Genomic DNA, 15,524 nt, shown 5'->3' on the forward strand with positions numbered 1-15,524 from the left:
AGAAAAGTTATTTTTGGTGGAAAAATGGTGGAAAATGTTCAATGTACCAAACTATTGACTAACCAAATGTTTCATGAAAACACAGGCAAACGAATCACTGACATAAAATCAATCATTGACAAAATCTAGACAAACTGCAAGCTTGTAAACAATCCCAACCATGAAGCATGGGGGTGGCAGCATCATGTCGTCGAGTTGTTTGCTGCAGAAATTAGTGTAAACTTAATCTGTATGTCTACTTTTTTACATTCAAGAACTGATTCTGTAAATTACACATAATTGATGAGTGAGGGAAAATGTGGAAAATGTGGCTAATGCTAATGTTAATGCTAATGGCCCTTTTGAGCAAGAGTTTATACATGAAAAGATATTTCTGGAGTTTACACAAAATAATGATATGAATTGAGCATTGAATATTTTTAGAGAGCAGCATCGCCCCAAAACCTTTGGGAAGAATTTCTTCAGTTGATTAAGAGAGGATCGCAGAACAGCTAGTCCAAACGGATGTTTTCTATCCATACGTATTCTGTGGAGAGGAGCGTAAGCGTGGGGAAAACAAGTCTTGTTTGTGTATTAATGCCAAAACGGTGTGGAATAACACCATTATTTAGTGTGAAGACTTCAAGCATCAAAGTCAGAGAGCTTATCTACCTCGTGTAATAATTAGAAAGTAAGCTCTCCAATTCCCAATGAATACAAAACGTAACATCCAGGGAGAGATTTCAAAACAGATACAAGCAAAGCTCTGAATACGACTGAAGAATAAGGATGCAGGGGATACAGCTTTAGTTTGATTATTAGTCCCTGCTGTTTTTCCTCAAACAGATCAAAGACAAGAGGGATGAGATATTTACCAAGCTGAACATTATTCTTAATGAGGACAGACAGCTAAAACTGAGTGCATATATTTGAATGTTTGTGTGTGTCGCGGCTAAAGTACTACAAGAGGCTGTGTTTTATGATATTCATGTAGGAAATGTAATTAATTCCCTTTCTATAAAAAGCCTCAGGGAGAAGTGGCACTGAGGCTCTTTACTGATCAGGATGTACTCATCTGTTATCTTCAGCTCATACTTCAAAATTCAGCTTAATATCATTTCTATTGATTGCAAAACACGCAGGCATTTTGGTTTTAGTAGTTTCTAAAGAACCCCACTGAAAAGTGAAGGACGGACGCAAACAATAGCCACTGGCTCCCTCATTTCACTCAAATAATGTTTGCATCGTCGCCGATGACTTTCACTTGGCTCCAACTAATTCTCTGTTTATCTCAAGTGCTGAGTCAGAGTCCACCTCTGCACAGCATCTATTTTATTATTGGTTTTACCCCGCAGGTCCTTTATGTGATTTGATGAGCAGTCCAATTTTAGGTAGACGTTCGAGCTGGTTTTGAGGTGGGCACTGGAGGCACCATTATTCAAAAAACACCATTTACTTTTCCATCACAGCAGACAATGAATATCCTAGAAAATCCTCAATTAAAGCAGGAAGCAGTGATTTACTTTGACATTTATGCTGGAAAAATTACACGTTAATTGATCATTAAAATGTTGGCAAATAATAAACAGGGAAAGGAATGATTCATTGCTGAAATAAATTCAACTCTAAAGAGTTTAACTCAAATAAACTCAACTAAACTGAAAAGCTACTCTGGCGTAGCAAGTCTCATTTCTTATTTGAATGAGTCTGGTAAGTAACGCACCATTTGGGTTTCATTATGGGCAATGTTTCATCCAAGTCAGAGAAGAAATACATCTGCACACAACTGGATAGTGCTACAACTAATCAGAGCTGTTGTGTTGTAATCAAATTCAGCTCAACACCCGTCAAATGATGTGCATGACTACATAGCTCTTACTCTTCCATCCAGCATCACAGTGTCTGCCCAAACTATACAAATGAAACTAAGTGTTCTGTTACTTACAACATTATGTTATGAGAAGGAGAAACGAGGACCAGTGTAGTTGTAGTTTTGAAAAAAGAATGAATAAAGACTTTTGGATTTGACTGTACAATGACATCTTGAAGCTTAACAAAGCACCCTCCAAATAACAAGAAGGACTTCAGGTCTTTGATCTTCAGCGAGAGATTAGAAAGCATGCTAATTTTGAAATGATATTCCTCTTCAAGTGCAAATAAATGAATGAATAAAGCTCCTTAATTTGAATGGCTCAGTAAACTCCAGCGGCTAATTCTGTAATCACACTTGTCATGGAGGAAGCTTCCAGCTGAGAGCAGAAAAGTGATCTCTCAGTTGAAGCATCTCAATCTATTGTGATTGATTTCCTCCTCTCCGATCCATTCCTTAGGGATTTATAGCCAAGTGGAGTAGAGTTGCTGCCAGGCAATTACTGTCAAGTGTATCCGATTGTGCCTCTTCGTCACTTTAATACTAGAAATTCTGTTCTCATTAGATTATTGTCATATGGCATTAGAGTCTTCATTTATTTTGTGTGGCGTCGCCCCGGCCCTTCCAAGCCTATCTTTGGCAACTTCTTTTCCAACATCTGAGAGTCACCTGACAAAACAAGCACAGCGCAGGATGAAAAGGCTTTTCTTGAGGTGAAAGTAAATATAAATTAACACAAACTGGAGCTGAAAGTTGGAATGAGGAGAACGCTGAATAGAACCTTCTATAGATTTCAATTTAACTGCGAGATATTGCTCACACCGTGTCCGTCGCGGTGGGAGACGTGATGAATCACCGGGAGAAGTTGATGAGAAGTTGGAGACAGGAGGCTGAGTTACTGTATCCAGGGGGATAAACGGTGTCCTCACCGCAGCTGAGGAGCATGAGCCGCAGGTGGACCTATCAATGAACCGCGCTCCGCCGACAACTACAGCATAAACAGTCACACTACGGCACTTAATTATGACGTACAATCGCTGTCAAATGTCAGCCCACCCCTGGACTGCTGCCCCATTCACAGACAGCGGGGCCACGACAAAGAGGCCAGTATGGACAGCGATGTGGCGTCACGAGGGACTCGAAGCTAATGACTGGGCTCGGCGTGTGAAAGGAAATGTAACGTATGTGCGCCTCCGCCATACGAGGGCAACGCGCCAGCATGCGCGGGGCCGTGCCAAGCCGGCGTAACGAACCACGACGTCAACACATGCTCTGGGGTTATCGTCCTGATGCTAAGAGACGGTGAAGGGAAAGCGTGAAAAGCGGCCCAGACGGACAGCGTTCAACGTCGCCCCTGACGCGGCGGAACAGGAATCTGCACTAATTTGCCAGTCGGGACGTCTCGGTGTATCCGTTATTTCCCCGACTTGTCAGAGCGTGTGTTTTTGCGTGCATTTCTGCTAACTCCCTCACCGACAGATTTTCTGGTGCCAGCTCAGAAATTACCCGACTTCTCCCACTGCCGGTGCCAAGCCTGAAAAAGCGCCCGAGCCCCCACTCCGCGCGAGAGTGGAGGTTCCAAGCGGGCAGCGTGCAGACGCACAAACTCACATCTAATCAGCTCATCGCACAATTGCGGGTTGACTCAAGCGACTGTACGAGCGATATCAAAAAAAGAAGAAGAAGAAGAAGAAGGAAATCAAACACAATCTAGAGCCGTGCGATCCTATCTTCATGCCTCGGCTGATGGCGAACAGTAAAACAAATACACACACAAACGCGCCATTGTGTGTTCAGTCGGAAGCACCAATAAACTGGAAAACAACACACAAGCACTTGTTTGTGCGGAGAGTTGAGAGGCATGTAATCGCAGGCGCACAGCTGCTGAAGGGAGGCAGGCGATAGGACAAACAGACTGGATGCAGGGAGGGAAAGTGAAGGATAAAATGGTAGGAATGAGAGAGAAAGAAAGTTGCAAAGGCGAGAGAGAAAAACGAATTGATTGAAATATTAAATACTGGAGGAGGCTTTCTTATCATTGCTTTTCGTGCGCTAACCTTTGTCAGCTGTCTGATAATGTTGCCCGCGGCGACAGCTCCCAACAGCTGTCACAGCTGAACTTTCTGGCAGTGTCAAAACGACCACAGATGGGGTTCGTGGCATTATTCTGATCTGACAGTCATGTAACCTGCCCCCAGCAGTATCAACCAAGGACTTCCATTCTTCTTCCAAGCAAGAATTTTAACCATTTTCCCCATTCCTTTTAAGTTGAGTAATCCAGAGCTTGACATCTGAACTTTGAGCTGATGACTGCAATTAAACATTAAACCGTGGGACGCGGCGACGCAGTTCTGCAACTCTCAGAAGTTCCTCCCTGGACTCAGAACCTCCAAAACTCTTCGAATGAAAATATTCAAAGTTCACAGCGAGCCAGCCTGAAAATGAAAACTGTCAAACCCAGACAGGCGGCTGGGTTTCGGAGAGGTAATCAAAAATACGGGAGGCAGAGGAACAGAACGTAAGCTAAGGAATGATCTTTTACTTTTTTCCCCCAGTGGAGCTCCCAATTTAAAACTCAAGCAACTCCGTACCTGAGACCAGATGAGATGGAATCTCGCCGCCCATTCATATGGGACTCGGAGTCATTACGAGCACATTGGTTTTAGAATCAAACAGTCGCGACGGCAAATCAGGGGAACAAAACCGCAAGGATTCGGCAGCTCAATTGACATGCAGCGTGCAATTATCTTTATAATCTGTTTACAAATGAGGTCTACCCCGACCGAATCTCTGGAGCGCGTGGGCGTGTGTATTTGTATGCAGGTGGAAGAGTTTCTGCGCTCACTTCCACCACAGAGACCAGTCGCCTACATCAAAAAGGGATCTGTAATCATTTCTCATAATAAATATATGGACACATACATTAGGCCTGGGCCGTGTTTCTGCGAGATTTATGTGCGCGGGTCATGATGTGAAACACAGAAGAGCAAAAAGAAAGCAGGACGAGAAGAAAAACGTGAAGAAAACATATGGGAGTGCTGTGTTCGTTTGGAAAACGGGGCATTTTTCCAACATTGAATGATTTATCGAGGTGAGCTAAAATAGTTTTTGCATATGAGAAAGTACAGACTAAAAGCATTTGCCAATACATTAGAGATAGAGAGAGGATGGGTGTACTTGCAAAAAGCTCGACTGGGTCCTCGCTCTGAGGTGGTTAGATACAGCTCTTAATCAGGCACAGAGTGATATGATTAAGCTCATCTGAAATATGCGTGTGCATGCACATGGTTTAGGTTTAGCAGCATTTCATCTCCTGGGAGAACTGGCGCTCTCTAACATAAACCCAGACACGTCTCAGTACATTACACTCTCTGGTGCTCTTTTTCCTCTCCCCGCATCCAGTCTGTCCGTTTGAGTATGTCGATTTAGAGGATATTTATTTATTATGAGAATATTATTCTCTAAAGAACGCCGCCGAGCACGGAGCACGTCAGTCGCAGCCTGTCTGACATTTGGAAACGGCTCCCAACTTACCTAGGAGATTACTTGAGCGTAAATAACCGCTATAGTGCCCCCTGAGGGCGGAAGACGCGCTACATTTAAAGCTTTAATAATTCATTATTCTTTTGTGAGATTTACTCCCCGTCTCCTTGGTTTATTCTTGCCTTTTCTTTGCTCTTTATGCCGCCCCGAAGCTGCTCAGATATAAACATTACGGCCAAGTAATCTCAGCTGCTATCTCAGCGACATGCCGTTACGGGGCGCTTTCAAGTAAACGCTTTGCTTTAAAAAGGTGCCTTGGATGCTGTGAGAGACAGCTGATTATGTCTTTATGCAGAGGTGACCGGAAAACAATTCACTTGCTTTGCATTTTTCTGTACGGTGACATCTTAAAGGTGAGACTGGCGTTGACGGCTGCAGATTGTCATTAGGTTGTAACTGGTAATAATAGTCACAGTGGACATTTACAATACACAATCTATCTGATTATGTTTGCAGTCATTGGACTGGAGAAGGGACATTTACCTATTTGATCACAAACAGTTGTCAGTTTAAACACCACTGACTGCAGGTTATGATTAGACAGCTGACAGTAGCTTACTAAAAGCAGCACGCTGCCACAAGCCCTGTAGCTACCACAGACCATATAAAGCATTACTGAGAATAGTATGACATTTTAAGATGCACCAACCTGCTATTCATGCCGCCTCCATCACGGTCAGTTGACAATAAATAAGTCTCATAAGTACTTAAGTTGCTGTTTTGCACTACATGAAATTATTTCCTTCTGACTCTTTACTGACACATATTTACACAGTGAACAGTAGAGTATGTAATAGATTAGCCTGAAATGTTATTTTGCCTCAAACTGGGTACATCCTTTATGGGTTTAACTCATTATATTAAATGTGCACTGTACTTGAATTACCATGCACCGGCACCCAAGTTATCTCACGATTATGTGTTTATTGAATCTCAATTTGAAGGTTCAGAAATTAAATTTCAAATTTAGTCTAGACTACATTTAAAATAGCTGCCAAAATGTACGTGGTTAGCTGCAGTTTGACTAAATGTAATAATTAAAAGTTGACAAAAATCCAATGACTATTTGTTGACTGAAACGACGCAAGATAAAAATGACTAAAATGTGACTAATTAGCATTTCTGTCTGATGACTTAAGCTTGTTACATACTAACTAGAGAGATACTTGTTCTCTCTCCCAGGGCTGTGAGGAGACAATGACATCATTCTGTTCTTGCAGCTTCTGGACACATTATCTGGGCACAACTTTTTTTTTTTTTTGACAACTATTCTGTGATTGGTCAGAAATTGGAAGTGGACAGAAAAGTGGAAATGCAGCCCGGACTTTGTGCACAGAGGAGCAAAAGGTATTTCTTGTGAGGTATAAATGATCTGGCCAGAACGAACTTTGTTCTTGTGTTTGTTCACATCGGGAAAACGGACAAATTTCTCAGTTCTTGCGGGGAAACGGCCTAAGACTAAGATTAAATCGAAAATGTCTGTCAAAATGAACACTGCTTTAAAGAGGTGAGTTATATAAAACTGGGAAATAAGCCCATGTGTGGATTGACTTGCTTCTGGGACCAGTCTCAAGTGGCCATTCAAAAAATTGCGGTTTATGGCACCTGCACCGCTCTTCCCTGTAATCCCTATAAATACCCTATAGTAATATTACTGTCCAGACTTTCTAAATATAGCAGCTCTGGGATTCGTATTTGAGATCTGAGCTGCAGAACCGGACCCTTCACAACTGATATATGCAGATTACATTTTTAAATGGACAAAAAGTAATTCTCGGTGTTTACATTTGGCATTAGCACGTCCACCGTAATTAGACTCGAGGGACAAAAACTTTTATTTCGCTGAAACAATGAAAACAAACCAAAACATTAAATAGCGCTCATATCCTCCTCTAAAGAAGCAAAACTTTAGCGCCACTGGCAAGATTAAAGTCCTTGTATGGTTCCTTTAAAAGGGGCTGCTAGACATGGAGACGAATTAAAGGCTGTCCCGCGTATCATCATGTAACGGAGCAGAGACAGACGGACGCAGAGAGGTATTAGACAAAAAAGTGAACAGTGTGGACTGCGCCTCACTAATTGTCACTATGCAGTATTACAGGAGGGAGTAGTGATTGAGAGCTCTAATGGAATAACAGACACATCCGCCCGGGGCTGCAGCACGGGTGACCACCGGCCAGATAATGACGACCCATAATGCATTCGGTGGCGACACCGGCTGCGGGCCCTCGCAAGACCGCATATACCGAGCGGTCAGGATGGACGGACAAACACTAAAGGGAGAGAGGCGCAGAGAGGTTACGGAGCGGAGGGGGAGGGGGGGGGGCATGTTTGCCGGCAAAAAGAGAAAGAGGGTGAGGAGAGGAGAGGAGAGAAGAGGGTGAGGCGGTCTTACCACGTCAATGAGGCTCTCCTGGATCCGGTTCAGTGTGGTTCTCAGTCTGCTGCTGATAAGGCCCAGACCTGATGACTCATACTGTAGAACACACACACACACACACACACACACACACACAGTTAGTGCCTGTGCCGCGCGCTGTGAAAGCACGCACCTCGTCATCTGCTCTCATCTCACGTAGACGGAGACAAGAGAATCTTTACTTTGCGCTTCTAGATGACTCTAATCCAAAAGAGGGACGGGGGCGGGGGGACAGGGGGGAGGGAGGGAGCTGGGAAGAACAGCCATGGAAATCAGACAATCACACTACAGTGGATGAGAGCCCAAAGAAAAGAGCGGTGCGGAGAGGGTGTAAAGCACGGCAGATTCTAAATGCTTCCGAAGACACTTCGAGATGTGCTTGATGCCGCTTGGACGAGCAAATCACGCACATCTGAAGGGCTTCTGAAGGGACAACCACGCCACACAGGCCGACTAGTGTTTTGAACTCACAAGGCAGCAAGCCCCTGTACACTGTTCTCAGGTCGAGCTCTTACCAAGCAGGCAGGGCCCACCACCCTGGCGGTGCCCCCCTCTCTGCCGCCATGAGCTGGCAAAGATGGGCTTGGGACAGGCTGTGGGTGAGGAGTGGATGGCAGAAAGGAAAAACAAGAAGCATAATCTCAACATTTATAAGGTAAACATGAAGGTAACACAGTAGAGCAAGCAAGAGTAAACTGAAAACAAACAAACGAACAAAACATACACAGAAGCAGATTAATGGCAGTAATGAGTGGAAATACTCTTTTAAATTTGTCTTAATTACAATGAGGTCTTACAGGAGACACATCTGTTTTGTAGCCGAACGTGTTGTTATTCTGAAACTGAAGAGGCGCTAACATGGGCGATGCAAAATCAGGTTCTCTCAGGTGATGCAGAGAGCGTTAAAGTGAAAGTGGAGAATTAGGTGACGCCGTTGGAACAGCAAAGACGTCTTACATGCTCAGAATTTCTTTAGAGTCAACTTACTTGGCATGTTAAAAAGCTCAGACCTGCTTAACACATTCAATTCTGAACAAAATCACAAAATCTTTGGTTGATTAGACATTTTTTATATACATATATATATATTTTTGGTATCATTTTCCCCCACAAATTTAAATTTCTTTAAATACACATGAATCCAACCTATTTTAGTAAAGGGATAAATGGAGGCACAAAACGTCTTTCTTTCAGCACTTCACTCATTCAGTGACACGTTTCACACAGAGCGCACCACTGGACCTGTCAATCTAAGCCTCCTGTACTCAGCAGGCCTATCGCTGCTCAGCCAATCACAAAGCTGTACATTACACACTGTCAGGATCCCTGCAATTGGCTGAGAGCCTTTTCAGGCCCCAGATGAAATCCCAAATGTAGGCTGTTTATGTTTATGGCAGTTGGCCACCCTACTGTTAAAATTTTAAAAATTAATAAATAAATAATATGTGAACCTGTGTATTTGTTGAATAGCTTAATATTGAATGCAAAATGATAATAATAATGTATTTTTACAAATATCACTAGGCCGAGTTTAATATAGAACACATATAATAGCTAAGAGGTCCCTTCTTAATCTCTCATCAGTTTGGGGTCCTGGGCCTGAAAGTCCCCTGAGTTAACGGTTAAAGCATTCGTCGACGCATATGTCAAATTAATGAAATCCAACTCTTGCGTTACAAGACTCAAGTCCCAAAAAGAATTGAGATTTCATAGAAGTGAGCTTTTTTTCCTGACTCAAGATAGAGACTGAAATTCAGGACATTTCAGCTCCGTTTGCTTCAGAAAATAGAGGGCAATACATCAGGAGTGAGGGGAGGTTGTGTTTTATTCTAGGTCACAGATAACTCTGTCTGTATAAACACTGCACACGTGTATACAAGGTAAATAACACTCGGTGTGAAGAACAGTCTGTCAGAGTCTGAGGGCTGAGGATAAAAAATACGATAGGAACAATCAGTTCAGGTGTCAGATGCTGGCCTGGCCTACTCCCTCTGTCTCTTTTCCTATTTCTTCTTTCTAGAACAGATACTTTTTGAGTACAATATCCAAGTTTTTTTTCCCCCTGGGGTTGAAGCTTCCCTTCATTTGGAGACATTACTCACTTTTCCAAAAATGTGTTAGAAAAGCTGCCTCCAGGGCTCCCCCTACCCCCCCACCCCTGCAGAGGAAAGCCTAGTCATTAACGGCTACGAAGAATCCGCGGGCATAACGCGTATTTAACGTGTGACAGAGTCGATAGCCGCGCGGCTCGGCTGAACGAGGGCAATATACATAGATAATGGCAGTATTTATCCTTTTGAATATTAATGCCGCCCATTACTCTTCACGAGGAGAAGTCAAGCAGCTCCATCTTGATTCCAGCAGAGTAAAGAGAGCACAGCCTAGGTCAAAACAGCGGCGTACGTGCGCAGCAATATCCAGGGGCTTTTAAAAGATTCATGGGGACCATTAGCATTTTATGGACTGCGTCTCTTTGAGTGAGACCATTAATGAAATAGGTTGCTTCCCGAAATGACAGATTTAAGGACTACGGCTACAGTGGATAAAAAGTGACACCGAGAGTCGGGGAGAGATGTAAACAGAGAGATAAAGCTCAGCGTGAGAGCGGTGCGAGTGGAGAGCGGGGGGGATGAAAGACGAGAGATGCCGTGTGAAATCAGCGGAGTAAATTATATTAAGGAGGAGGCAACACAGACACAAAAAAAAAAAGAGAGAGTAAGACAAAGAAACAGAAAGGGAGTCGCATGTGTCAAAAAGAAGAAGAAAAAAAAGAGCGTTTAAGACATGGCAGGTAATGGGAGTGAAAAAGAACAAACATTACAAGGACCCACAGTGTGAAGATTGAGACATATGAGAGAAGCAACACGCTGACAAGTTATCACTCTTAACCAGGGTGTCACCTCTCACACACTCTCACACACACACACACACGCCGTCAATGTGAACAGGAGAAGCCCCCATGGAGCGCCCTTCCTCTTTATCTCTTCCACCACGATGAGACAGAAGTCATTTTGCTGCGATCATTACTACTTCCCTGAGGGTGATACTGACACAAATGCTGTTCTTTTTTTTTTTTCTCCTTGCGGGGCACTGGATAAATGACATGACAGCTTTTAGATTGAGTTCGGGGGGGAAGTGTGTGTGTGTGTGTGTGTGTGTGTGTTTGTTGGGGGGGGTCAGGCTGCGATGAGAAAAGATGGGACCATCTTCAATTTCATAATTTCATATCGCACTGTATATCATCTCATAAACATAAAAAAAAAAAACATCTGCCAAAGTAATAATAAACACAATCTTCTTAAAGTGCCTTTTTAAACTATGCAGCTATATTAAGTTATAATATGTGGAATAATTGTATGAAGTATAAAGCTAATACTCCAACAACAGCAGGGATTACAAGGGACTAAAAACTAATCTCCTGATTGCTTCTGGAGTACAACTGCCTCAGATTTCTTTCTTTTTAGTAGCACTTTAAAAACCACACACACCGGCAATTTAAGATGCGCTGTGTGTCCTGTGATGTTGTTAGTGGGGGCCTTTGGATCCTATGGGATATGTGGATCATTAAGGAGTGTCGCTGCTGTGGGGTGGGGGTGTCTGGTCTGGTCTAGGTGGGTGGTAAACGTCTAAGGAACATCCACACGAGTGCCGGGTCCGGCGGAACATTTACATCGCCGGTGGTTATAATGTTATGGCTTATCGGTGTATATGTAAATACACAGAGTCGTTGCGAACGTCATAAGAACAAACCCCGTATCTGCTCAGACACAATGCGTTTCTTCGGGGCAGAAACCAACAACGCTCCCTGCATCTACTTACTGTGACTCTCTGGAAAATCACACACTTAGCCACATTTTGCCCACTTCAAAAGTCGACATTTAAGTCAATTCGATGTTGGATTATTTGTTAAAAGTCGAGGCATTTCTTGTAAGGAAAACAGATGTACAGCTCAAACTGAATACAGCTGGTTCAATATAGATCCCATTTATAGTGTTTTGGTGTTCTGTTTGCAATCGTTCAGCTTGCAGGAATGCTCCACAGCGTCTGGGCGCGGAATCAAATGCTTTTTATAATAGCTGTGGTGAAAGTTTTCTCCGTGCTGCCAGCAAATCTTTTTGTTCATTCACACTCGGCTATCGATAATCTGACATTTCTTTCGACACGGCATCCCCATAGGTGGGATTTGGGTCGGAGCTCTGAAGCTCTTCAGGCTGTCTCCTGAGTTTTCTTTTCCTCTGCAGGCAGCTGGTGTGACTTGGATCATTATTCCGCTGAAAGAGCCACTTCTGACTCTTCTTGAATCATCTTTTGGCTCATTTCTTTAAGTGTGCATCCAAATTTCCTCTAAACTAGAGAGTTCGCGCTTCACTCAATCCTTACATCATTGTAAGAAAAACGGCATATTGAGTTGGGAGTCGTACCTCGCTCTTTAAAATAACGTTATAGGAGTTTGCTGACAGGGGTTCCCCGACCCCTAGTGGGTCCGAAGAGGTACTGCAAGGGGGTCGCAATATCTTTGGTTGATTAGACATTTTTTATTTATATATATATTTAATTTTCCTACTGTTGCACATGTATTAAATAAAAAAAATAGTATTTGATCCTGTGTATTATTTGAATAGCTTAATATTGAATGCACTAGTTTAATATAGAACACATATAGTAGGTAGGGGGTTACTACTTAATCTCTCCATCATTTTGGGGTTGAAGACTGGTTTCATATTTTACACATTATTTGTAAATATAAAAGATCAGCGTGATTTAAAAATACTGTACCATGTCATTGCGTCCAAAGAAGGTGTACACGGCGTACAGGTAGTAGTCGAAGAGCTGCGATACACAGTGGATGACGTCGAAGGCAATCGGCTTCAGTATGTTCATCATCTGCATGTATTTTCCTGTGCGGAGAGGGCAAAGAAATAAGTTACGCGTGTAAAAAGATTTGCGCTTCCCTTATTGAATCCCTCGGTGCTGCCAAGACATCCCCATTTTACTTTACTGGAGTATTCAGAAAACAAAATGGTTCCGTTCTTAAGTAAATCACACATTTAAAGAGTTAAACTCCAGAACGTTAATCATGATGCAACCACATCCTTTAGGGAAGAACTTAAGCAGGAGTGTGTTGCATTCGATTCGCAAGGATTTCATTTTGCTGAGAGGTAATAAAAGCAATAACTACCAGTACGGTACAGGGTGTAACAAGGTTACCATTGACACAGAACTGATGAATGGTGGAAAAAAAAAAAAAAAGGAAATAAATTCAACATAGCTGGCTTCGTCACTGGGAGAGCACTGCTTCTCTTACACTCTCATTTTTCTCACTTTCCCTCTTAAATTCCACACCAAGAACTCAGGGAGTGATCTAACTCCATCAAAGTCCTGCAGAGACTGGACTGGAAGTAATTGCATGGGATCAAACTTTGGCCTTTTCCCTCCTTTAAGTTTGTCCAGGTGGCTCTCAGTCAATATAAGGTAAGAGACTAAAGAACAAAAAATGCAGCTCCTTTATTTTCACCGACAACCACAAGTCGTTTACTGTGTAGGTTAAAGCGCCAGCAAATGGAGTGAGCCTGAATTCACGTAGCCAGCTATAGGCCCATGACGCAGGTAACCGTCGACTCTGATTGTGACTCACACATGGAGATCACGTTATTAAAAAACACTCGAGAAGGGTTTCAAAATGTCTCCAAAGCCACGTCTTTGGAAGCTGAAGGTCAGAGTTCAGGGCGGAGGTTAATCGTTGTTATTGACGCTCAGTCACACAGACTTTGAGCATTCTGGTCACAGTGATTTGGTGGCTTAATTGATGAATAAATGGAAATCTGAGCAGGCCTGAGGGGCTGAGTACTGGCTCTACTCAGCTGCTGTCATTATATGGGCATTGGTATCATGCAAAAAAAAAAAATAATAATAATAACCCAATTACAATAAAAATACTGCCATGTTTACAGTGGCAAAGATATTATACAAAAAAAAATAAAAATAATAATAATGCAATCAGAATAAAAAAAAAACTGCTGTTTACACTGACAATGATATTATACAAATACTAATAATGTTAACGCAATCAGAATAAAGATATTTACATGTTTACAACAACACTAATATTGTGCAGAAAAAAAAGAATAAAAAAAAAAAATAACCCGAGCAGAAATAAAATGTTTCATGAAAACACAACAGTTGGAATAAAGTAGTGTGATCAGATTATGTAGCTTCCATATTGCGTGCGTGCAGGACCTACCGACAAGCCTGATGACGTTGAGGGTGGTGTTGGTCAGGATTGGTGCGTTGGTCTTATTGAGGCTGTAGTCAGATTTCTTCTTGCTCCTGATGGTTTCTCGGGACACACTGGCGCATGAAAGAGGCAGGAGCGGGGAGAGAATCATGAGAAAAGAGACTTGGTAATATGTGTTAACCTCGCTGATCCGCTGCCGCGATAAGCCAGGTTCAAAACCTTTAGTGTGGTTCAAAGTCTTTGTAATTGATCAATCAGAAATCATTACACAATGCAAGAGACACAGATGGACCCCCGTGGTGAAGTTTCTGAACCGATGATCCTGGAGCAGCAGACCTCTGACACAGACCTCATTGAGCCATATTAGCAGGCAATCATTACACGGACAGCAATCAGTACATGGGGCGTCTAATTTCTGGATGTGACCGCGCGACCCGCTCAATAATTAACCATTAGTGATTCCTGCTTATAAGAACGGAAAGTACACATTTTAGTGACTATTAGCTAATGGCAGCGGAATGGAAATGTAGGGATAGTTAATGCAGAAACATCAGCCGTGTCGGACGTAATGAGAGACTCGGCACAAACATCACCATACTGTTAATAAGTCGTTGTAGATTATATGACAGGAAATGATCATTCACTGGAATGAGGAGCTGCTGAATAAGTCATAGGGCGTATTTCTTCATTTTAATCTGGGGCAAAATTTGAGTGAAGCTCTCAATGAGTTGGTTCAAAACACACATCGTCAACCGATATGGATTTTTAGGGCCGATACCGATACCGTGTTTGCCGATTTCTGAGCCGATATTTGGAGCCAATACTTCCTTTTCTCTTTAATGCTCTTATGCATACAAAACAGGTAAAAAGTGGTACAGCACAAGCACTTTAAATCTTGCCAATTCAATTCAATTCAATTCGGTTTATTTATATAGCGCCAATAACAATGCAAATCGTCTCAAGACGCTTCACAAAAACCAGCCTGCAACCTCCAGAGCAGCCTGAAGGCGACGGTGGCAAGGAAAAACTCCCTTTTAACAGGAAGAAACCTTGAGCAGAACCCAGCTCATATGGAGGGACCCATCTGCCGAACGCCAGCCGGTTAGAAACAGAGAAGATAGAGAGAAAAGAAGAGCAAGGAAAAAACATATTTAAGTATCGGCAAACCGATGTTGATACCAGTAAAAAACGCAAATATCGTTCCGATATATCAGCCGGCCAATATATCGGTCGACCTCTAGTGTAGGCTACAGAGCAATGGTATATACTTAGGCATATCTGATGCAGAATCATAAAGTGTCCAACCCAAAACCTGATTCCAGTTTGTAGAAAGTGCTTCAGAATTTAACATCCCCCGGTACAAAAATTATAAAACGTTCACCCAAATTTCTCATTCAAATTAAAAGGCATATTTTCAAACGAGGTGCAGAGGAGCACTTGATTGCATTTCTTTTCACTCAACAGCAACCACTCTCTCA

At 42.6% G+C, this 15,524-nt stretch overlaps 1 protein-coding gene across 2 annotated transcripts in view; it reads right to left on the reverse strand.

Moving 5' to 3' along the window:
* The window catches only part of vps50 (VPS50 EARP/GARPII complex subunit), a 106,467-nt gene that overhangs the window by 26,988 nt on the left and 63,955 nt on the right, over positions 1–15,524 (reverse strand). The window contains exons 20-23 of one of the 2 annotated variants that reach the window (XM_047604941.1): positions 14,053–14,159; positions 12,588–12,709; positions 8,327–8,404; positions 7,788–7,868 (exon numbers count right to left, since the gene is read on the reverse strand). In XM_047604941.1, coding sequence (XP_047460897.1) covers positions 7,788–7,868; positions 8,327–8,404; positions 12,588–12,709; positions 14,053–14,159 — 388 coding nt within the window. The remainder of the gene's footprint in view (positions 1–7,787; positions 7,869–8,326; positions 8,405–12,587; positions 12,710–14,052; positions 14,160–15,524) is intronic. The other variant, XM_047604942.1, reaches the window with a different exon arrangement.

Source organism: Mugil cephalus, chromosome 14, assembly GCF_022458985.1.
Source record: "Mugil cephalus isolate CIBA_MC_2020 chromosome 14, CIBA_Mcephalus_1.1, whole genome shotgun sequence".
NCBI lineage: Eukaryota > Metazoa > Chordata > Actinopteri > Mugiliformes > Mugilidae > Mugil > Mugil cephalus.